The 25,920-nt window shown below is 33.1% G+C and overlaps 1 protein-coding gene across 1 annotated transcript in view; it reads left to right on the top strand.

Moving 5' to 3' along the window:
- The window catches only part of LOC128857506 (microtubule-associated protein Jupiter-like), a 71,385-nt gene that overhangs the window by 39,280 nt on the left and 6,185 nt on the right, over window positions 1-25,920 (top strand). Inside the window, exon 2 of the mRNA XM_054093287.1 lies at window positions 23,075-23,208. Within this exon, the coding sequence (XP_053949262.1) occupies window positions 23,075-23,208 (134 nt within the window). The remainder of the gene's footprint in view (window positions 1-23,074; window positions 23,209-25,920) is intronic.

Genomic DNA, 25,920 nt, shown 5'->3' with positions numbered 1-25,920 from the left:
AACTCTTCCCCTCTTAAAAGCGATCGTCCTCGAGCGTTACGTGTTGATAGAGTTAATTTGATGCGTGTTTTTTATGTGCAGGTCTTTCAAAGCTTCTAAGGAAAGTATTTCTATGTGCTCTTTTTCTAATGGAGTTGGCCGTAGTATTGTGGGTATGGCTTCGATCGGTCTTGTTTCCAAATTTTCGAATAATTGACTGTTTATTTTTATTGTTGAATTGTGAAATATGATGACATGAGTACCATTGATTTTTTTGGGGTATTTCGTCAGCTACTAGTTCGCCGTCAAATTGATTTAGCAATATAACTCCTTGTTTTACTTCTTCTAATGTAGGGACGTGATGGCCATTTGTTGTTGAACAAGTCGAATTCAAGCTATAAATAATCCTAGTTATACATAAATCTTTACTTAAATCTATTAAATTAGTTTCTTTACAAATCGTTAGATCATTATATCTTTAGCATTCGTTTTTTATTCCGAACAGTGAATCTTTTCCTTTAAGTATTTCTTTATACTCAGTTTTGAATTTAATATTGTTTGCTTTTTTTTTCTGGTCGTATTATAATTCTTTTAAAAATTTCATTTAATGTTAGAGGTATTTTTACCATATATAAAATTTCCATATCCTTACTTAATACGTTTATTTTCGATATTTCTAATGCTTCTTCGGCACTTTTGAATGGTATTTTTTCCTTTTTCATTTTTATTAATTGACAATTCTATTTCTTTTTTACTTAATATTACTGAATTCAATATATTTTCTTTCGCCCATTGGATGGCATATTTTATATTTATTAATTCTTCCTTAATTAACCTAATCCTATTCTGCAAATTGATTATAATTTCTGTTATTACATTGTCTTCCTTTCTAATGGTATTTACCATTCTATCAACTATACTGGTTATATTATTTATTCGTATTTCAAATAGTTTATTAATTACTACTTGGTCATTATTATTTTCATTTAAGTTATTTAGATTATTTGTAATTATTTTCAAATCCTCGTGATCTGGAGATCCGGCTATGTATTTCCATGCCGTTCCCAGTATATCAATTGATCTCTTCGTTTTGTAATTTGTGTTAGAAGGTTTTAGTGCATTTAGGATTTCAAAGGTTTGAATGGTTTCGTGTTTGAGGAGAGGATATAGGAAGTGGTTGTTAGGGATTTGGTGATTTATTTCTTCGTATGTTTCTGTCAAAAATTGTTCGTATTTTCCTAAGTCGATGAGGTGAATAAGTCTAAATGTTCCGTCTTGTATTTTCGCTTGTCCGTCGTCTATTGTCACAAGTTGAGATTGACTATAGTCTAAAATTTGAACGTCTGATGAAGAAGTAGTGATCGTGATGAGAAGGATAAAAAGTTTGTAATGGTCCATTTTACCTGCAAATTTAATTAAGTTTTTATTAGGGATTTATGAGTTGTTCTTCCTGTTACTGTTTTAATCGTTGTCCTGTGGTTTTCTAAAACTTTCTCCTTTTTATACCTTGGAGTTAGTTTAGAACCTAGTCTCTTGTTTATCTTGATATAGATTATTTCTCCTGGTGAGAAATCCTTATTTTCTGGTCTATTTTTATTGTGATATGAGAGGTCTTGCTCTTGTTTTTTCTTAAGTAAGGTAATGTTTTCTCGTCTTTGCTTTTCTAATTGTTGTGGGTCACTGTAAACTCTATTTCCAAAAAATGTGTCTATGGGTTTATCTTTTGTCGTTGAGTGAATTGATGAATTGTATTCCTGTACTGATTTAAATAGAAGTTCTTCGAATGTTATTGTCAGGGTTAGACATTATTTTAATTAATTTATTTTTTTTATTTTATTTTTTTTTATTTTTTATTTTTTTATTTTTTTTTTTTGTTTAACAGTTCTCTGGAGGGTCCCTTGGGTGGTGAATCGCAGAGAATGTTTGTTATTATAAGCTGGAGGGTCCCCCGTTAGGTGGTGAATCGCGGCTTTAAATTATATTATATTATTGGCTGTACAAGCCAGATTTTATTATAATAAATTTTTTTTTTTTTTATAACTTTCTTTATATTTTTTTGGTTTTTTAAATAATTCAATTAATTTGTATAGTAAAATTTAATTCTGTATTTTTCACAAATTTGTTTTTCTCAATAAAAATTTTTTGTAATTCCAAATTAATAGTAATATTCAACTTATATTTTTTTCAATAATTTCTTTATAATTCTTAATATTGCTTAATATTAATATCCTTTTTTTTCAATAATTTCTTTATAATTCTTAATACTGCTTAATATTAATATCCTTTTTTTCAATAATTTCTTTATAATTCTTAATATTGCTTAATATTAATATCCTTACACTAGTACTTCCCGGCGGTGGGGTGTGGTTCCTTTTTGCTAGTCTCTGCTACTGGGGCACCTCCAATTCGCACTATTAGAAGCGAGCGTTTTTTTCCTACTGGATTCTAACGCTGCACCGGCTCACTGTTCGCGTCCTTGTAATCGTACTCTTTTTTGTACAAAACACTTCACTTCACGAACTTTGAGACCGGTCCCTGTTCGGGCGCCAGTTAATAAATTATAAATTTATTTTAGTTCATTGAAAAATATTTAAGAACTGAGCTCTTTATTCGTTCAATTCTCTTTTTACACTCAACTCTTAAAATTACGATGCCTCTTATAAATAGTCTTAAGCTGGTTTACATATTTATTTGTTGATCAGCATTTCTTATGCTGGTTTACATGTTTATTTGTTGATCAGCATTTCTTATGCTGGTTTACATATTTATTTGTTGATCAGCATTTCTTATGCTGGTTTACATATTTATTTATTGATCAGCATTTCTTATGCTGGTTTACATGTTTATTTATTGATTAGCATTTCTTATTATTTGGCACAGTAAAGTAAGCATAAATGAGTTATAAGCATTTAGCTGCAATGTAAGCAGTCATGAAATATGCTGACTAAATATTGAAATAGGATAACTGATATGAAATAACTAAATATTGAAATAGGAATAAATGTTGCATTAACTTATATACTCATACTTATATACATAAATATATATAATCGGTGCTTACACTCTTTTTGAGTGTTTGGTCAAGTTCCTCCTCCTATTTGCGGTGTGCGCCTTGGTGTTGTTCCACAAATGGAGGGACCTACAGTTTTAAGGTTTAAGGTTTTTTTATGACAAATACTTATGCTACTCAACCCATTCGGCAATGGCGGCCGGCCATTTTATTTATTCGCCCAGGATCAAAATAATGGATACGCAATATTTGTATCAGTTTTGAAACCTTTTCTTTTGTCTTAAATTTCTATAATTTTTTATTAAAATATACATTTTTTTTATATCAAAAAAATGCCCAAAACGTCTGGAAAAAAATTATCAAAAATCAACGAGAATTTGGGGTGACTTCAAACTTGCACTTTATTATTCTAAAATTTAATGTTTTATTAATTTGCAAACCCAATGTTTTTATTAAAGTTCTGACTAAGAATTTTGAAATTTTTATTTATATGATATTGTTGTTCAATAAAAATTATTCAAATTATTGAATTGAAAAGAGAAGTAAAAACTTATCAAAATGGCGTGTATTTGTTAATAAGTATATGAGCCGCTCAATGCACACATCAATTAACTCCACTTTTTGAAAAATCTGAAATTTAAGTGTCAAAGCCCTTGGTATAGTCATAACTTTCTTGAATAATAAATATTAGCACCGTTAAATGGCAAAATTTTTTGGCAACTGAATAATAAGTAATTTATTTCAGAAGCCATTTCGATTAACTCCACACTCTAATATAAATCGTTTCAGTAACGCCGTATCTGTTCTGGTCGTGCATCGACGCTTATTTGTTTTTAAACAGCCGAAGACTCTCTCTCTCTCAATAATATTCGTAACAAAACAGATAAAAAGAAGCACAATGCAAGCGGTAGTTAGTATAGCAGTGATCTTGCACGCTGAATGTTACTGTGTACTTCTTAATCTTTTCAACATCCCAGATTTTTTTTTTTTTTTTTTTGAAGGAATAAATATTATACTGTTATAATCAAGATGAGTGAGACTCATAATGTGAGTGAGGAAAGCAGTGATGATTTTTCAATACGATTTATCAACAGAAATTCTGGGTTAAGAAGACGTTTATCGTTTTCCTCGGATTCATCGGCTTGCAATAGTACAAACCCAATAAACACATTGATTGGGAGAAAAAGAAGTTGTAAGTGAGTACAGCTATTTGCCCAATGACTCAGATTTTGCCATTATTCAGTCATGTGCGAAAAAAAATCAAAACATTTTTTCACCAGATGATTGGTACCATATAATGAAAACATGTAAAAAGAAAGCGCCGTTTCATCTAATCCAAATGACTCACCAAGATTTTTTGTCAACAAAACCTTTAGAACAGTCTATCGTTAATAGAAAAGTAACCGTCATAGGGCTTCCAGTAAATTGGCTTAAGGGGTAACACCACTGTAGAAATTTCAAAAAAAATTTTTTTTTTTTATAAGCTTAAAAAATTCTTTGAACCTTTTAAAATACAGAACAAAAAGTTTTATACGTTACCGAAGTTTATTTCATAAATATTTTAAGCTTTTAACCAAGCGTTAGTGACTGCTACCTAACGACTTCTCCAATCTTCCAAACTTTAAACGCGTTTTTCTCAAAACACGTTTTCTGAAATTGGCACGCAGCATAACTCAAACAATTTTAAATATTTTCAGGTTTTAAACTACGTCTGTATAATAACCTTCTTAAGAGAAGAGCGTAGGGGATTTTCGATAGATTTATTTAAACGATTGATAAAATTATTTAAGTGCCGTTTTTTTAGACCAAAATTGAGTTTTTTCCTTCAAATGCTTGCTAATTCCACAAAAATAAATATTTTTTAAATCCCCTACGTGTTTCTCTAGCTATTTTTATCTAGATTAAGAAAAAAAATGTTTCTTTGTTCCAGATTAAAATTTGCACCCTCTGTGCTGCGTGCCGCGGAACTCCTTCAAGAGAAACCACATTACATAAATGTCTCCAATGCCGCCATTTTGTAAAATTTTTCGATCAAACTTTGTAGTTTTGTATTTTAGTATATAAGTAATAACTTCCCAAATCAGAGTGATTGTTTTCCCTTTCCTTCTATACAAAAAAATTCTTTAAAAATCGTGTTTATTTTACGCGTGTACAGTGGTGTTACCCCTTAAAATACGCTGGATAAAGTTAGAAAGGTCCAAACCCTATCTCACACAACTCAAATGTGACTATAATGCAGATACAGAATTTCAAGCCATTAATGTATAGGAAAATCTTTAGTGGGTAGACCGCAAAGTTTGAAAAATATAGATCAGGCTTTATTAATAGGACTATGAATAAGTTCGTGCGGGTTTTTTTCGAAATTTGAAACTTTATTGACGTAAAATGGTTACAAATTTAATATTCAAAATATTGTCCATCGCTTACTACTACTTTTTCCCATCTTTCTGGCAATTCACGGATTCCCTTTGTGAAAAATTCGGTCGGTTTTGCCGCAATCCACGAATCGATCCATTTTTTGACTTCATCGTAATTACGGAAGTGCTGGTCAGCCAGGCCATGTTGCATCGATCGGAAGAGATAGTAATCGGATGGCGCAAGGTCTGGACTATACGGCGGGTGGGGTAGGACATCCCATTTGAGCGTTTCTAAGTATGTTTTTTCACCACTTGTGCAACATGTGGCCGAGCATTGTCATGTTGCAAAATAACTTTGTCGTGTCTATCGGCGTATTGCGGCCGTTTTTCTCGCAGTGCTCGGCTCAAACGCATCAATTGTCGTCGGTAGACATCCCCCGTAATCGTTTCATTCGGTTTCAGTAGCTCATAATACACAACACCCAGCTGGTCCCACCAGATACACAGCATAACCTTCAGGCCATGAATATTCTGCGCCGACGTCGATGTTGAAGCATGGCCAGGGTATCCATACGTTGCCCGACGTTTTGGATTGTCGTAATGGACCCACTTTTCATCGCCAGTCACAATTCGATGCAAAAAACCCTTTCTTTTGTGCCGTTGAAGCAGTTGTTCGCATGCCATAAAACGGCGTTCAACGTCTCTTGGCTTCAATTCATACGGCACCCAATGGCCTACCTTTCGGATCATTCCCATGGCTTTTAAACGTTTGGAAATGGTTGATTGATCAACTCCCAAAGTTTTTGCAACCTCTTCTTGCGTTTGAGCCGGATCTTGATCGAGCAATTCCTCCAATTCGGTATCCATGAACTTTGGCGGCGCACCCTCGCGTTCTTCGTCTTCCAAGCCAAAATCACCACTTTTAAAGCGTGCAAACCACTTCTGGCACGTTCGCTCAGATAGAGCATGCTCACCATAAACTTCCACCAAGATACGATGACTTTCGGCTGCTTTTTTCTTCATATTAAAATAATGAAGAAGAATTCCCCGCAAAAACACATTATTTGGCACGAAATTCGACATTTTCAAGTGTGGTAAAAATATTGTTGTTTACGCTTCAAATAAAAAACTTATACTGACGTTTGTGCCTTACGACAGTAGCTCTCCAATGAATGTTTGGAAATGTGGATCGATGGAATAATAATCAAGTTACGCCATCTGTTGTAAAACCGCACGAACTTATTGATAGTCCTATTACATATATCCTAAAGTTAGAACTGTAACAAAGAAAAAATGGAGAGACATGATAGACCTGCTAAAATTCATTCCTCCTGTTAAACACGATTACTATAAGAACTAATCAACAAATCGAAATGACGAATCCTCGCATACAGCTGATGAAGAAGACATTATTTATAATATTGCTGAATCATCCCAAAGAATAATGAAGCTAACATAAAGGTGATCTAAATTAATAACGAAAATTATTTTATAACCAAACTTCCAACACTCACTTTTATGGAAAAGCTGTGATAAAAATGTATAATAACTAACTTTTTCTGTAACAAAAACTTAGAAATGAACAGACAAAATTTAACTTTATTACTTTTTTCAGTTGCCAAATCGATTAACTCCATCAGTCACATAAAAACTGTAACATTACTGACGATTGTTTCTTGGCTATTCTTTTTATTATTATAGATTTATATAGATGAAAACTATATCTGCAATTATGCATTCCACATTATATATTTGAATTCATATTATCAGAGGAATTTTTAAAAACAATATACATACATTACATCATCGTGTTTCTCAACTTTTCGTTTTATGGAGTAAATCGATGTGTGCACTGAGCAGCTCATATATATCTGTATAAGTAGAGATGTATGTATTTTCAGCTTGTTAGTTCGATAAATGTAGGACTTGTTATTCAATATTTTTTTATTTTTTTGGGGGAGTTTTAAGCGATTTCTCTAAAAGCCATTTGGTCTGAAAATGATTTAAATTATTTTAAAAAAATCTGGTATAAAACTAAATGTAGTTGTCTTGAAAAGTTTGTAATTAAGTTTTTTTTTTTTCCCCGTGTAGGTCATTTAGACACTTTGTTTTAAAAACCTGACCAATATTAAATTTGTAGAGTCGATAAAGCGTTTAAGTTTTCTATAAAATACTATCGGAACAATTTCCGAATTAGTCTGCACAGATGAGAACAGTGTGCGAAAACAAACAAAGGTACACTATTAGTTAGAACGTAATGGTTGGTTATTGCATGCAATACTCCATATCGTGAGATATGGCACACTAAAGACGTTTAGCGCAAAACATTCAAAACTTCACGAGCTTGGATCAATAAATTATTTTCATTTTGCCAAGAAAATTCGTGTGGTTTTACTGCAAAAACGAAAAGTACCAAGTCGCCAGTCGAAAAGGTCTGAAGCAACTTTTGTGCTGTTCGTTCAGTAAAAGCATCCTTTCCAAACAACGCACATATTTTTACTGCACTTTAGCACTTTTGTTGCCAATTTGCAATCGCCATTTCTTCATATTTGTAAATTAGTTGTAATGGGCTAAATCTGAAGAATATTCTAGATGAGGCAGCTGTGTCTAATCCAATCCATGCAGTGTGGCCATAACCGCTTTGAATTTCTATCCTTGCCGAAGAGAACTTTTTTCTTGAAAATAATTATAAATTAATCTGTATAAAATGTAAAAATATGTTGACTGACCGTATTGACTTCTACATAATAACATATGTAATAAAACGGTAATTTGTCCTTCAAATCGAAGTCTATATTTCATTTTCAGATTTAAACTGGCACAATATTATACTACAATTGAATAGGCTACAAAGCTGCATAGCCAGAATTTTTCTAAAAATTCTAACTTAAAAGTTTGCAATTTTTATGAAAATTTGTAGAAGTTTTTAATAGATTGTACGAAGTTCGAAATTTTGAGTAATATGGTTTCTATTGCAGTATGAATTATATTTTTTTAAAAACTAAAAAAAAGACATAAATATTCAAAACTTTGCGCTTCTATTATTTTTAACACATGAGTAGGTCAATAGGCCACTAGCAAAACGCTGCTGAACTAAACGATAGGCGATAGGCTGAACAACAGGGACGCATATAAAACTTATTAGTTGAGTAAAATAAAAAATGAATATTTCACAGTACGAAAAAATATTACAGAGGCCTTAAGCTTGATATTATTACAACAATTTTATATATTATAAAATTTTTTATCTGTTACTTTCATATTATAACTTAGTATCACTTTTTTTTAACAATAGATTTTAACCGTTTTTGTATTATTAGCATTCCACTAAAGCCTAAAATTTCCACTTCCTTTCATCTTGCCCAACATTTTCCATACATTCATTTCTTCATCAATAATTAATCAAAACAAATATCGGCACCAGAGTTCAATACACTTTGTGAATTCCAAGAAAAAATCTACTTGCCTACCAACAAGCTTTTCAACCTACCAGCGCATTGATTTTTTCCTTGGCTTGTGCCATTTTACGAAACGTGCAATTAAATTCTTATCCAGTCTAAACGCCTGAATTTTTTTCACTACAAACTTTGCTTAGAAATGTTTTGTCTACTTTTTCATTTAAGTAATGGAAAGCTGCTTTACCGCAATAAGTGTGTAGTAAATACATAGGTACATATGTTTATATGTACGTTTATAAAGCACACAGATTGAAGCCAGAAACCGTGAAATTCATTTGCACTCGAATCCAGTAAATGTTGCTACCTTTTTTGGTGTATTGTTATAAGAATGTCCATGAGTAATAACCGTTTCTCCATTATGTATAGAAGGGTGATTAGCTTCTAATTTTTACTTTTTTTATTGAAATGGTGGCAAAGAAATCCACTAATAGTAATAAAAGGCGTTGCCATTTAATGCCTAAATACATGCTGTGCATAACGTATTGCACTCTTAAAAGTGTTGATATGCACATACAATGTGTGGCTCTGAAGTAATGATGATTATTATTATTATGAGGAGGTTTAGCACTGCAACCTGAGAGATCTACTGTGCCCCCCCAGCATGGATTCAGAGTATTTCTCTGAGCCCAATTTCCTCAATAAATTTTAGTATTTCTCCTATTTATTGAGTTTTATTTCTTCCTCAGGTAAAATATATTTACTGAGGTGTTATTATAATGATAATACAACATAACTCTGCTGGATTTATGCGGCAGAGTTAGGGAAATTTAGACTCCCTGATCGAGGTAATTTTAAATAAAAACCAAAGATTCGTTAATACCTCACATGCAGCTGGTTTTACCCGATTAAGATCCACTCTTTTTAGAAAACCTTATAAAAACAATCTTCGTTTTCGGCTTTGATGCACAATTTTACACGGCCTCTTTCGGAATGTTCTTTAGAATAGTAGATATAAACAGAATCAAATCGCTGAGCGAACTTCGTCGAACGAAATTTCGCTGTCAAAATCGAAACATAGCACAAACCAAAGCAACGTCGAATTTCTTTAGGTAAACTTCGTTGAGAATATATTAGATTAAATTAATAATTATAATTAATTTAATTAATAATTTTGATGCTACCGCCATCGACAGAGTCAGCTCTCAGTGAATGTTGCCTCACTTGCAGACATACCTTGCATATTGTGAGTATGATATTCAAAACTTTGATAATTTGAATTTATCGAAAAATGTGGGGATTTACTTTTTCACTTTTAATACGAATTTCGTGTATATAATATAATAACAATATGTCAATGAAATCAAGCACTTTTTGGCTGTTTTCTGGTTATAATACACTCTATAGATGATCTGGTTTTCATTACCGTTTCTCTAAAAGATTCAAATCCCATGTGGCTCTCGTTAAATTGCGTGCGGAATCAACAATCATCACTTTATGCTTTTTGAAGCATTTCATTCATTTTTTTCAAATGATTTAAAGGCTGAAATCAATCAAAACTCTTTGTTTGAAAATAGGTTTGTAAAACAAATTTTGTACCAATTTTAGATTTTTTTTATATACCATTTTAGTTTTTCCAATTATATTCCAGCAGCTGTCAAAGTTACATCCAGCTGTAAAATGCTACTAAAAAAGCTACGCAATAATTAAAACTATGACCAAATGGCATTCGCAGTACTGGCAACGCTGGGCTAGTGAAGCGAATAAAAAAATGTGTAAAAGATTGTGTCATAAAATATTTTTATTTATAAGAGCTTGGTTTTTTTTTTTTGTTCTTGAATAAAGGATGTGTATCTTTATTTTTTTTTATTTTTTTTATTATATAAAATAAATTTCTAGTATTATAAGGAAGGTTATAAGGAAGGAAAACCACGACACCTTCACAAAAAAAAAATATCCAAATTGAACTTAAAATTATACCGAAATTGAAAGAGCTGTATTGCTTCATAACCAGAATTATTTTGAAAATTCGTACTGATTTCATTTTAATGAAAATTATTTGAATTTTTTAATATTTTGTCTAAAAACAATCATTTCCCCCTCGTAAGTACATTAAGGAGCATCTCTCTCCATAAACAATTTTTTTTCTATCGGAATTATACAATTTAATCTATTTTAAAATCTCCGCCAGAAGATTTCGGAAGAATATTAAATAAGATTTTCGTGACCTGTACCGATTTGAAAATACCTCAAAATCTCGAGTTTTTTATAAATAAAATTAGCTTTTAAAAATATGTTTTTCAAAAAATTTGCCTTAAATTATAGAAGAATTAATGTTTAAAAGGTATGCATAAAAATGTTCCAAAAGTTTAATACAAATTAATCAAAGTAATGAGATTTGGATGGCATTTTTAACTCTCTTTAGAAGGTAACTTTATAAAGATATTTTGTCTCTCTTTTAGTTTCTCCAGTGCAATGATGTTTTTAAATCATTCCAGCTCACGATTCCGCTGGAAAAACAGAATCGATTTATTTTGTGCACAGTGTACATACATATCCCTAATGTACATACATAACTGCCACCAACCGTAGATTCGTAAGCATTTCACACGTGCTACGTGCAAATTTAACGCATAAATTAACAAAGCGGATTCGTAAATCATTTTTGTGGTTTTTTCTCATTATACTTGCACACATTAAATTTCAGATTTATGTCTTAAAGAAATTGGAGAAGCTTGTTATGGAGAAGTGGAGTTTTTACAGTTAGACGTCAGAAAATATAAAGTTGAATTATGATGTTTGCTAAGTTAAAAGTGCAGTATATTATTTAATAAATACTAAGAAAAAAAATACGCTAATACTAATTTACTGCTAGAAATAAAAAAATGCAACAACAAAAATGAATAATGTATATTTTTATAATTGCAAACAATTTGCACGCGTGTAAGCATAAATGCGTTGCTGCAAAATCGTTGCAGATAACTGCTTCTTATTTGTTATATGCGGCAGTAAAAAATAGAAATTCACGAAGAAGAAAAATACAGTTTTGAAAGCAGTCTCCAGTGCGCTGAAAGCTATGAAGAAACTGTGGCTGTGGAACACTGCAACTGTGGCTACCGCTTCCCTGGTGGAGCGTAAACGAAGCGCAAGTTGCAAGTACAAATAAGCTGGCAATCTGCCTGAAATCAACTACACAGATATGGTGCGCCTTTTCGGGGTCGTTGCAGCACCCGCTGTGCGTGTATGCGCAAACAGCGCGCTTATTATTGCCTTAATTTATAGGCTCGAAATCTAGCGCATTCAAATCATGAAAAAATAAAATTAAAACGTATGCATAATACTAAATAAATTGGATGCAAACAGCGATTGGATGCAGCGCAAGCAAGAAAGTCATTTTGGTGTTAAAAATAAGTTTGTATATATGTGCATATGTATGTATTTATATGCTAAACAAAAATCGTTTACCCAAGTGTCAACTAGCTGTTTTACATCTACATACAAACTTACAAACATTCATAATATTTTTTAGGCTATAGGCTTCTTCAAAGAATTATTTGTTAAACCAGATGAGAAGTGCGAAATTCCCTTTAAAACCATTGTACGGCGCAAAATTGGTGTAATCAATGGACTTCACGTTTATGGCATTTGGCCACATCATTGATTTTTCATGTTTTATTTCAGTAAATTTCTATGTGAACTAGTTTTTTACTGACTGGACTTGCACTAGTTCCAAAATGCCCTAGATAGATGGCAGTAATGTATTTTTTTATAAATACATGCCTATTCCGGTATACAGCGGATGCCTTTCAAGGAAATGTGAATCGAATTGAGAAGTTTTGGTATGCTCTTATCCGTTCTCCAAAGCAGTTCGCGGATAAAATTTTTCGCAACTTCACTACATTTCATATTACCAACTATAGATCAATTTCCAAGTTATTAACAGTCTCAAAATTATTTCAGTCAGATTTTTGTAGGGCTGGTGGACTGTCACTAATCGCGCTGTTTTTTCTCGACTTTCGTCTGTCAGCTTTTAATAAACGAGTGCAAGTTGATGTTAATTTGTATAAGCCAGTTTCGGTTTTCATTATGTTTTCTTATCTTGGGTAAGTGTGTATTTATGCTTGATAACGCGTCTTCAAAGACTTTTATTGCAACCTTTTGAGGTCCCCTTTCTTCTTCTTTTTTTGCCAATTCGATTTCGAAAATAGGTGATTGTATAACATACGGCGGCCACCGTAGCCGAAAAAGTTGGTGCGTGATTACCATTCGGAATTCACAGAGAGAACGTTGGTTCGAATCCCGGTGAAACACCAAAATTAAGAAAAACATTTTTGTAATAGCAGTCGCCCCTCGGCAGGCAATGGCAAACCTCCGAGTGTATTTCTGCCATGAAAAAGCTCCTCATAAAAAAAAATATCTGCCGTTCGGAGTTAGCTTGAAACTGTAGTTCCGTCCATTTGTGGAACAATATCAAGACGCACACCACAAATAGGAGGAGGAGCTCGGCCAAACACCTAAAAAGGGTGTACGCGACAATTGTATATAGGTATATACCCATATATATGTATAACATGCTATATTATCGTTGATATTTGCTAATTTTTAAATATAATTTATACATTAAACATAATTGCAAACATAATGCAGACGGCCTGAACATATCAAGGCAGTCTGATGCCGAGTTGCATCAATTGAATATTAACAATGTTGATCAATCATGCATTAAAACTCGTCTTGCCTTAAATATAAAAAGTGCTTCCACATCTCTACTCTACCTCATGTTGTATTGCACCTTTCGTTTAAAACGCTAGAGAAAATTTCTGATCTGAGTGTGGTTTTCTGAGTTTGCATATTTGCTTTTGTTCACTGTTTTAACTCAGATTTCACTGATGACACTTCACACTATGATTTTCATATTAAAAGCCTTGAGAGAGTTAAAAACAAAGTAGCTCGCGTTTAAATTTTGCGAATCCAATTCCAACCTATAGGTCTAGATTTCTGTTGATAAACTAGAAGTCGTCGGAATCACGATATTTTTTTTTTTTGAGACTAGTAAAAGCAACATATGCGTATGAAAGAATTCAAAGTTGTTATTACCATAAATGATAGCCCAATGGTCTGTACGAAACATTGTGTTTCTAGATTATGAACAAATTAATAAATATAAATTTATTAAATATGTAAATATTTTTACAATACTTTATTTATGAATAGTAAGGAAAACTTAAAATTAGACATATGTACATATTCAGGTACAAAGCCACTTATATGCTTAAGAGGAGATAAAAAACGCGTTCAATGTTTAACGAATAAAATTGTACCACGAAATCATAAACAAATAAAACATTTAGTAGCACGAAATTAAAAAAACTTACAATCTAATTTCGACTCGTCCCGTTCTCTTAAAAATTGTTTCTAAATTTCTTTTCAACCTCTTTTGTGACATGGTTTTTCTTAAACATGTACATATGTTTTGAGTCGACGAAGTAATAAAATGATGTTTCATTCGCGACTATTGTTATGAAAAGATTTGCTAGAATTGTTGATACGAGTAAATTATACATATTCGGCAGTATATCTTTCCGGTACAGTTCATTGGCTTTGAAAACTATTTTATACCAAAGATTTAATTCCATCTGAACTTGCTTCTAAATAATCACTATAAAAAGTATGAAATTATCGTCGAGACTCGAGTTATTACCGGGGAAAAATTGTTTGATCCTTGGCTTTCAATGTATCTTTATATTTTTAAAATCCATTTTTTTTCCAAGCATATCTGCTTTTATATACGTCTATGCCAAATGGCGTTTTAGACACAAGAACATCATAGCTGCTTACATATTGTTATTTTTGCTTAAAAAGATAAAGGCAAACTCTTACATTGAAAAAGTGCAATTGTATCGAAATATCACAACCTTGATTGAGATGGGCTGGTTTGGCCTCATTATAGACCAGACGTAAATTTTCATATACCATAGAAACCCTGAATGCGAGAAGTACTATGTCATTCGCGGATATAAAGCTCTAGATGACGTGCCAAAAATTATTTTAAGCAAGTTTGTTTTGGAAGCAATGCTTAAATCATGCACTCTGACCGCGTTGGTTTTTCACCGCTGATAACACTGTTAAGGATATCATATGAACCAGCTACGATTAACGACCTAGAAGCTTAAATTAAATGGGTTGTGACAAAAATAATATCAGATTTCCCTGAAGAAATTGATTTTAGCTCGAAATTGGATTGATAGATTACGAAGCAACAGGAGTGCCCGAGATAAGTACGAAATAATATTTTGAATGAAATTAATAATTCGCATTGTCGCAAATACATATATCCTTCGTTAAATCAAATTGTTGTTTTGGTTATTTCTCAGATATTTCCTAAAATGAGTTTTATATAGCTTGAAAAACATCATTTTTGTAATATTATATTTGAGTAAACCCGGTCCCACTTGGCTGCGCTTCAATCTATTTTGGGATAAAACTATTGAGCCAAATCGGGCCATAAATACAATTTTTAGAGATATCTTGACCACGGCACCACATATCGGAAAATCCTGCAATTTTCTTCTAATTGATTTGAAGGCAAACTCAATCTGCTGGCTACTTTTTCAGTTTGCCAGTCACATACATGAAAAAACATTAAAATTTATATATATAATGTGCTTACGTACATAAATAATTAGGGGATTTTTTTCGCCAATAAAGTCAAAATTTGTATAATACTTTGAGATGCTCGACATACCATTTCCAATTGACTAATCCAATACAAGAGGTACCATGAACTAGTTCAAAACTCACTACAAACGTACCATTTCAGAAAAAGTGGATTACTCTAAAAGCATTATTTGTATTTAGTATCTACGTATCTATGTATGTATGTATACATGCTTGCCGCACAGCATGATGCTGCACATGCGCGCCGTTAAAGTTCAAAGTCGTTGGTGCATCATTTGGTGCAGCGTCGTAAATGAAAAAACCAACGAACCAACCAACCATCTTATAAAATAAAAAACAACAAATCATAATAAAGTATGGCACTGTCTGTCCGACTATCTGCTGACGCTGACATTTGGTAGCAAATTTGCAACAAAATTTACTAAGCACAAATGTTCCAAAGTAGCACCAGAGGCAGCCCAACGTGCTTGACTGACTAGTTGTCTGGTGGCGGCGTGCTTAGAAGCGTTAGCTCCAACTCGCAAGCCAAATGAGCGCGCAAACTGTTACTCGTTCCAGCAGCTGCAGCAAATAGTTTGCTGTGGAATGCATATATATGAATGTGCAACTGTGCAACATTTTTTGTGCGGCACACAGCATTATAGAAATTGTTGTATTTTGCTGTATTTGTCTGTATGTATGTACTCTGTTGGCTTGGGTGCACATAAAATGCGCCGCGAAAGGGTCAACTCAGTCAGCGCACCTCTAACTAAGCTTGTGCCTGATGATGAGCTTTTGTTTATTCATACATATTTTCCACAAAATTTGTTAGCCCACATTTTTTCGTTTCTTTTTTTCCTTAGTTTTCTTTATATATATATTGTATTTTCTTTTTTTTTCGCATTTTAATGGCACACAAATATTTCATACGGCGCAAAGGTGTCATACGTGCCAACAATTCACGCCAAACGCCTCGTGTCGTACTGAGTGTGGAATATAATATTGTTGATTATTACTGCCTTATTTCCATGACGCTTCTGCACATTTTTTCAAGTTGATTACCAAAACGCACAGACCAACTGGTGAAGTAGACAGCCAGCCAGCCAGTCAACGAAGCAATCATATGGTAAATTAAAAAAATTTTCTTTGCGGCGCCATACGACAGGGTGCGGCCTTTAGAAGTTTCAGTACATTTAAATTTTCTTCACTGCGCTTTTATCACTTTCATCACACCTTCCTTTCGCAGAGGCGTCGTATCATTAATATTATTATACTTTTTTCTTGACAATTACTGGCGGAATTGTTTGTCTGCCTGCCTGTCTGGGTGCTGACACCTCGCGCGTAATTTATGAACACAAATCGAAAAAGGTGCTCAGTCAGCAAGTCAGTCAGCCACTTGGGCAACAGAGTCCAATAACTGCAAGTAATTTAGTAAAAAACAAACAAAAAAACAACAAAAACCAATAATTAAAAAGTGAAAAACTTCATTGACAAAACAAACGTAAAGAAAGTGCAGTTATGCAGACATGACGCGAAACGCAACCCTGCAGGGAAAAGCAATGAATTCAAAGAATTCTGGTATACCTATTTGTATTACAAAAGATGACTAGTCCAGAGACAATTGAGAAAACGAAATGAGTTCAAGGGCACTTTAAAGTAAGGAATAGTTTTTCGGCTGGGTTATTAAAGCTCACTTTATTGGAGAAAGCGATGTTAAGAAAATGATCCTGAGCAGTTTATTACGTAGTTATTGACAAATATTTTCAAATTTGTTATGACATTGCTTATCTACAGTGAGTCAAAAAAATTTGGCACAATGAGTTTTTTACAATACTCACAATATTTTCATGCTATATTTATTTCATTAATTTTGTAGAAAGATTCCCGTTAAAGTACTGTAAGTACAAGACCGTCAGCAAAAAATCAAAATTTCAACAAATCAAACTTGCACTTTGCTACATAGAATTGAATGAACTATGTATATAATTATATCCCAGAAAATAAATTTAAAATTCTGAATAAAAGGTTCGAAATTTTGATGAATTTTCTTTAATTTTTATAAAGTTTGAAATTTTAAAAGACATTGATTTTATTATAATTTGAATTTTTATATAAAATTAACGAAAAAATTGTCATGCCTATATAGGCATACATTACGAATATTGATAAAACTCACAGCCAAAACATTTTTGGTTCACGTAACTCTGCTCTCAGCGCAGAATCAGCTGATTTGATGATGTAAAAAAAGGTTTGACAGTGATTTGTATACAATAAAAAAAAAAAAATACAGATTGTGTTGGTCATGTACGAAAAAGTCAGCCCCAGGCCATGTTATTTCGTTGCCGTCTGAACAACGACTTGATTCATTTTAACGAGTATCTATGTATGTAATGTAATTTTATTTTCAGTACGTCTGGTATATAAAGGATTTTCCAATAGCAGGTGTTAGGTGTTAAACAGGAGAGATGATTAACGAATTTTTATGGCCGGAATTGGATGGTATTGATCTGGACAACGTTTATTTTCAACAAGACGGCGCTACGTGCCACACAAGCAACGAAACTATTGATCTTTTACGCGAAAAGTTTCCGGAACGTGTTATCTCTGGAAAAGGTGATCACAATTGGCCACCGAGATCTTGTGATTTAACACCTTGTGACTTTTTTCTTTGGGTCACAGCCCAGGGACGATTCAAGACCTCAAAGATGGAATTCGTGAGGCTATCGAGGACATAGGGCAGCACCTTTGCAATTCGGTTATGGAAAATTTCATGAAAAGAGTATTGTCCTGTAAGCGTGGTCGTGTTGGTCATTTGCCTGATGTTATTTTCCACTATTAACGACATGCCTTCCTCTTTATAATGAAATAAACATCCGATCATTTATATAATATTAAAAAATAGGATTTTTCTTTTAATATCAAAATAAACGCTCTTAATAAAACCTATACTACCATGGAACATGTCTTGGATGCTCCATTATATATACATATATGTATATAATTGACGCTCACACCCTTTTTGAATTTTTGGCCGAGCTCTTCCTCCTAATTGTGGTGCGCGTCTTGAGTTGTTCCACAAATGGAGGGGCCTACAGTTTTAAGCCGGCTCCGAACGGCAGATATTTTTTATGATGATAATGGCAGAAATACGCTCGGATGTTTGCCATTGCTTGCAGAGGGGCGACCGCTTTAGAAAAAACATTTTCTTAATTTTGGTGTTTCACCGAGATTCGAACCTACGTTCTCTCAGAATTCCGAAAGGTAGTCATGCACCAACCCATTCGGCTATGGCGGCCGCCAATGCTTCATTACACCTACTTAATTTATACTTAACCTTTACGTGTTTTCTTTACGGAGTTTGTTCTGGTTTATAAATTTTCTCGTTAATCCTAGGAAAGCGGTATTTAGCGAAACTATTTATTCGATAAAGCACCATATTTCTATAAATATGTGTAACTAGTTGTGAACTAGAAATTTGTGTTCCTAGTTGGACTTTTTACTGCAGGTTGCCTACTGGCACACATACGTACATATTTATTTAAAAAGTGGGTAATTAATTGACAAAAGAAAATGAATAATTTGGAAACTACTTAAATGGCCTAAAAGTCATAAATCCATAAGGAGGGAACACGCATATAAATAAGACCCAATTGGTCTTGCAGTGGAAATTTACTGCAATTACATGCACACAAAATACAAAAAAAGCTACCGTTTAACTTTTTTGAAATTTGCTCATCAAACGAAACATTTTTTACGATAATGTGTATTATCGTTTCCCGATTTGGACTAAGGCAAAAATACTGCACCAAATACCTCTCACTTTTGCGAAGTGCGGAACGGTACTACTGAGCACAAGAAATAATCCTGCAAAAATCAATTTCAGAAAATGTTGTCCTTTTCTACAATTCTACATTGAAGAAAAATACAGTCAGGCAAAAAAGTGATTTGCTTTTGCAAAATTCACAATGCTTTTCATGTTACATGTTTTTAATTAATAAATATATAAATTTATCAGAATTTCCAGTTTTTTACCCAGAATTTTTTTTTCTCGGTACGTAGTTTTTTAGCTCATTTAATTTAAGTATAACAAAGTGCAAGTTTGAAATAGCTGAAATTTTTTATTGATTTTTAATAATTTATTGACGGACTCTGTATTTTCTTCCCTTCGCGGTCAAATGTTGTATGGAAAATTGTGTATGTGAAAATTTGGTGATAATATTTTATTATTCCAGCTCTGGTAGGCCAATCGGCAAAAATGGCGATAATTAATTGAAATCATAGAGTCGAAGTGACATAAGAGCTCATATTTCCTTCCTGAGGAGCTAAAGATGAGCCCGAAAACCAGTTGGCACCATTTGCTTAAGGCTGGCTGGGTGCCCTATGACGTATTGGTTTGAAAGAACCTTTTGAACCGAATTGACGCCTACGACTCTTCATACTGATCCTTATCCTTCCTTAAAGCGAAGCATAACTGGCAATGAAAAATAGATCTCCCACAATCAAAAAACCATTATCAATTTACGGTGAGCTTGCCCAACGATCGCTAAGTTCGGATTAATGGCCAAAACGTCTTTGCTGTTTGTTTAATGATATTGATCCAAATATTTGCTTAGGACCTCAGCTTTCAATAACTGACCAAATTGAAACTGGCTATCGACCAGAATCAGCTTGATTTGCAAATCGGAAGGGTGTTGCGTTTCTACATCACAAGACCAAAGACCAAGAAGTTCGAAAAGCTTGGTTGGAGTGCTCTATCGCATCCACCGTACAGGCAAAACCAGGCATCGTGTGATTACTACCGTTTGAAAAATATGAAATTGTCTTCAAAATGGACAAAAGCTAACGAAGTATAGTAAAGCTAAAAAGTGGTTAGAAATTTTAATTTACCTACCATGATTTCCAATGCTGTCATTTTTATAATAAAAAGAAGTAACCACGTTGAGAGAAATTGCACAGACCGGCAAGAAATTTTGCCAGAAACCAGAGTATACTTTTCCAAATAACGGGGCATATCAATGGCTTAAGGTTTCTACCTTGAAATACCTTATTCGTGATGCTACATAACCTCAAATATAGATCAAAACGCGTTTTTTGAACTTTTAGGTAAAAAATATCTCAGAATCCCGAGCCACCACAGTAATTATTATTAATTAGTAGCTTTTTTAATGACACAAATAAACTCAGAGATTTGCCATTGCCTGTCGAACGGCGACCGCTATTAGGAAAAACATTTTCTATCATTTTGGCGTTTCGTGCCTACAGCGGGAATTATAAATATCTCAGAGGTTGGAGGGCAATTTTTGTGGGTCTTTTGGAGAAATTGATGTGTTAATTTGCCTCAATAATTCAGTACCAATCGTAAAAAGTTTTAATTTATCAATTCCTGTCACCAACATGGCAGCATGTTTCTCTTACTGTCTGGCTGTCAAAACCTTTTCATTTCCATCTATTTGGCTGCAATTAAAACTCTAATTACTCACGCATGCCTACAAATACAACCGTGGCAAGAGTTGCTGAGAACATCGCAAGGAACGAAAATACCTTTTTTGTTGCTGCTGTAGTCATTTTCCAAAGTTAATTACTTTGGTTTTACTTAATTCATTTGATTGCATCAATCAGCGAGCGAGTAACTAGAATAATCAAATAATCAGCACCAAGCACAGCCTGTATTGCAACAAAACTTCCAAACGGAAGCAGAGCACAGTGTTGCAAGTTTTGAAAAAATGATGCACTGTTTGTGTGTGTCAGCTGTTTCTTTTAATTTTCCTGTTGTTGTTTTTTTTTTTCTTTGCACAGACATTTTTTATGTTGGTACATTCTTATCTCTCCACGCTGCCACTGGATTCGCATCGTTGCCTTAAATCTCATAAAACCATGAAATTAACTGCAGTTTCCGTTCAAGCAACAACAGCGACAACTAAAATTGCAGTAGTTGTCCAACTATAACAACAACAATACCTTGCAGCACTGGGCACCACCATTACCACAAATAATGTGGCGGTGTTAATGATGATGATATGCCGTTGCGCTGCTGGTGTTGTTGGCGGTGGCTGGTGCGGCTGCCCTGCTCTGTTATTTTGCTGCTGCTGTGATAATGTTGATAATGGTGGCGCTGTTGATGATGTTGCTCGCACTGAACGCTTCACTTTGTTAATACGAATAGTGTTTCCTCAGGGCGAAACGAGTGGCTCGTTCTTAAGAAAAGCAAAGTTGAAGAAAATTAACAAATTCTCCAGCTGCACAACAAACTGTATTTCTTCGCTTCGCTGATTGTCGTGCTTCTCGAACGTAAAGTGGCTGGCGGCTGTCGGCTGGCCGCTGAACGGTCAGTCGGTCGGTTACTCGGTTTGTACTATTATGTATTTGTTCTTTTCACTCAGCTTGAAAGCTGTTGCTCTTGATTGTTATTGTTGTTCTTTCACTTGCAAGTGGCATTATTTAGTAGCGCTATCAACTTACCATCTTACGAGTATTGTTGTTGTTTTTATGGACTTGTTCATAGCTTTAAGTATGAGTATGACTATTTGCTTTGTTGATTTGTGTGCTTCTTTTTGTTTTTGCTGCACTTGTATTTGCTTCGCAACAATTAAATGCAATAAGCACATTAGGCCATTTGCAATGGTTGTTGGCTCTTGAATGCTTGCAATTCGGCCAAGCTAATTACACATTAACTGAAAAACATGCACCGGTGGTAGTAAAATTATGCAGGCACACATACGTACATACACATGTGTATAAATATGTTTAGCAAAGCTTGGTAAAATATTTTCGTAATACAGCGTCAATGTACATATGTATTTATGTATGTATGTATGTATGTATGTAAAATGTTCATTTACAAGCCATGAGATTAAAGAAATTGAGTTGGGGCTTTTTGAAGTTAATATATGCTAGGCTTTTCAGTAGGCCAGCTTAGTAAAGCAGTTATCAAATTTGGCGGGAATACTTAAGTTAGATTAACCAATTTATGCTGTTCGATGTTCGGTAGAGATACCTACTTTTTTATTCCGCAAATTGAAAATGTGATTTCTACTTATTCAACTACTTGGCATACCCCCTTTATAAACAACGCAAAAGTCAAACTCTTCTTCTTCGAAAGAGGCGACAGTGTTTTGTTGTTTCTTCAGCGGACGCTTTGATTTCGTATCTTTGCTTCTGTGCTTCCATTTTTTTACATATGTACGCAGTCGGCCTTACTATGTAAATCGAAAAGAACTTCAGGTGATGTTAAAATGCTGTTTCGCATTGGTTTCCGACTGCGATTTGACTGTTGGCCGGTGTGCCATGTTTCATTAGACCAACTTCCTCTAATGCATTGCGAAGTGATGCAGTTCATGCACTGCCAATCGATGTTATTTCCATTTCTGAAACTAAACGTTGTCACTTCTTCATGGACGCGAGCTTGCGCGATATTATTTTCAGAAATGACCACAGTATGGGGCTGGTTTTCAGTGTCGCTATCATTACTTGAACTGCATTCATTTTCACTGATCACTTTTAATACAACAAAATGAACTTCGATAAATACGTATGGGTCGAGCTCTAGCTTGCCAGCTAATATGGATGTGAAATATCTATACTTTATATTGTATCCATATAGCAAACAATTATTATTAAATAATTTATTGTTTCTTCATAAAACTCATCGCAAATTTCTGTATTTTTTTCTCTTTTAGGGTTCTAAGACCACCAGGCGGTGGAACTAGTGACATTTTCGGCGGTGACCTTCCACAAACTCCGCGCAACGTCAAAAATCACATGCAATCGAACATTTTCTCATGTGACAAAAATGGCGCTATCAAAAATAACGGTAAGTTGAAATAGCAGCATGTATGGTTTAAACATATTCTCAAATACCGATATATTACATTTTATTTTACAAATATTTACATATGTGTACGTCGCTGAGCACTATTCAATACAGGATTAGAAAAATGGCCTAGCTTAGTACCAAGGAATAAAAATGAATTGTTGCTCATGAAACATTGAATATGCGTGTACCCAAAATTTAAATAAATTTGGCTCGATAAAAGTTAAAGACAAGTTAGGTTTTGAATTTAATTATTGAGTTACAAAAAAATTTGCAAAATTTAAACTCGAAACTTAATTTTTAATTTGTATTTAACTAAAAAGTATATTCTGTCAAGAAAGTACCCAAATTAGTCATTTGAAAAGATTATCAAAACTAAAAAAAAAGTTCAGACGAAATGTCAGAATAAAGAACATTATGTGGGTAATAGCGGAGCCTTAGAGAGCAAATTTGTCGAAAAAGATCGTATTTGCGATTTGAAACAAAACTCTGTAACTCTGTATCCGGAAACTCGACTCATATAGTTACGCAGTCGCCGTATTTACCAAATTAGAGAGACATCCTTTTTCGGACGTTATCGCTGATCAGTCATCCTCAAACTGTGCCCGGGCGCCCTATGGTTGAAAAATAAAAGGCAATTTCATACCGCGCGTTAGATAGAAATTTTAATGTGAAATTCTTTGTTAATACGAAATACATAAAACCAGGATTTGATTATTTAAGGCTCCATCAAATATTATAATTAGCTCTAAAAGGTTCCATCGCTCAAAAAGTTAAAGAAACGCAGCCTAAGATAAAAACTCGTGGCGTGGTCTAAAGTCGATTCCGGAAAATAGATGTTTAAAAAGTATTTAATGATTGGCGCACAAAAATATATCCCATATTAGAACCAAACACAAAAAAAAAACAAATGACTTTATTTAGAGCTGTGTTGTTTGTTGGCCTAAGTGTTTTTTTTTTCAGATTATATTTTAATAACTAATATATGTTTCGTTCCTGTACTTTTTTGACAGAGTGTACATATAGTTTGCCTACCTATTAAACATTTCAAAAGATTTACAAATGTAAGTTCAAAAGCTAACAACAATCATTTTATTCTTTTGTGTACGACGATCATAATCCAAAACATGCAAGTGCTTCATAAAAATTATGATTTTCTTCCAACTTTTAAGCTACATACATAAATATATATTTACTATAAATTTGTTCCTCTACGCCAGCTTCTAAGCTTTTCTATTCACATTTAAATATGCATTTTAGATTTTCCTTAGACAGCAAAAACAATGGAAATAATCAGATATACTAAGTACATGCATACATACATACATAATGTACATAATAAAATATTAAATTGTTTTAGAGAGTAAAATTTTTTAGTTTAGCTAATTTCTTTATTGACCATTCAGTCTCCTCTCGCTGTGTAAATATGCATAAAGAAATGCTAGTTCAATTATATGATACATACATACATATATATAGTTTTTTATAATTCCAGTTTATTTTCTTTTTATCAAAGTATATGTGTGTGTTTTTTTTTTCAAAAATAGTTTAATCAAAATTATTATTTCTTTGTTGTTTGTATTTTTTTCGTAAGTTTGCAAAAATAAAAAAAAGTTTAAAACCGTAATTCAATGTGAAACGTTTTCTTTTTTCTTGTTTTTTCTTTCTTTCTTTTTTCCATGTCTTTGCAGTACGACAAGGAGCTCACAGATTCTATTTCATTGGTACCAAATATTTGTATTTGTAAAAATATCGATTTTTAATTGTTACCAGTTTGTTCCTTTTGTGGTTTACAATTTTGTTGTTGTTGTTATTACATACTTATTGTTAACTATTATAAATTGTTGCTGTTGTTGGGACAATTAGATTCCACTCAAAACATTTTAATAGCACAAACAGTTCACCAAATAGTTCAAAGCAATTTATTTTTTAACGTATTTAATATTTCCTAAAATATCCTGAAGAAAATAATTTACACTGTTATTGGTACGCTGCCCATATTTCTTTTTTTTTTTTTGGTTTTTTTTTTGATACCATTAAACGGGATAGAAAGTTGACTTCCAAAAGCAATTAACATACTTTTTTTTATATGTAAGAAATTAAAAGCCTGCAAAAAATTAAATTATCGTTGAAGTCCCCATTATTTCTTTTAATGGTAGAATCCAATATATTTACATGATTTTTTTTTATTTGTATTAACATTTACACACTCATACTAATTTTTGGCTAATTGTTTTTTATTTAACTTTACTTGTAAATAAATTATAATTGAAAAGGTTTGATAGGTAAATACGTTTTTACGCAGATAAATTTTTTATGTGGATATTCGGCTGATTAAATTGTTTAACCTGGTTGTAATTGAATGTATATTTTTTTAAATTATTTTTGAATAACCTTAACTGTAGATGAATTTATGTCTCTGGACTTATGGCAAAACAACCTACACATATGGCCATTAAATTAAGAACCCCCCCAAGTGTATACGGAAAGTACACGTTTTTTAAATTAACAATAACGGATATTGAATTGCTTGAGGTTTTTATTTCAACGATTAGTATAATAAATGTAAATAATAATTTAAGGATCTTTTAACACTTACACTATTTGCAAAATTTCGCTTCAACACAAGCAAATTTGTCCGCCCACTTTACAAAAAAAAAAAATATTTCGTGGAAATGCCTACAAAGTTGTACGCACAGCGCCAAGAAACTA

Source organism: Anastrepha ludens, chromosome 2 (genome assembly GCF_028408465.1).
Source record: "Anastrepha ludens isolate Willacy chromosome 2, idAnaLude1.1, whole genome shotgun sequence".
In the NCBI taxonomy this organism is placed as follows: domain Eukaryota; kingdom Metazoa; phylum Arthropoda; class Insecta; order Diptera; family Tephritidae; genus Anastrepha; species Anastrepha ludens.
This window is presented reverse-complemented; position numbering and strand designations above follow the sequence as displayed.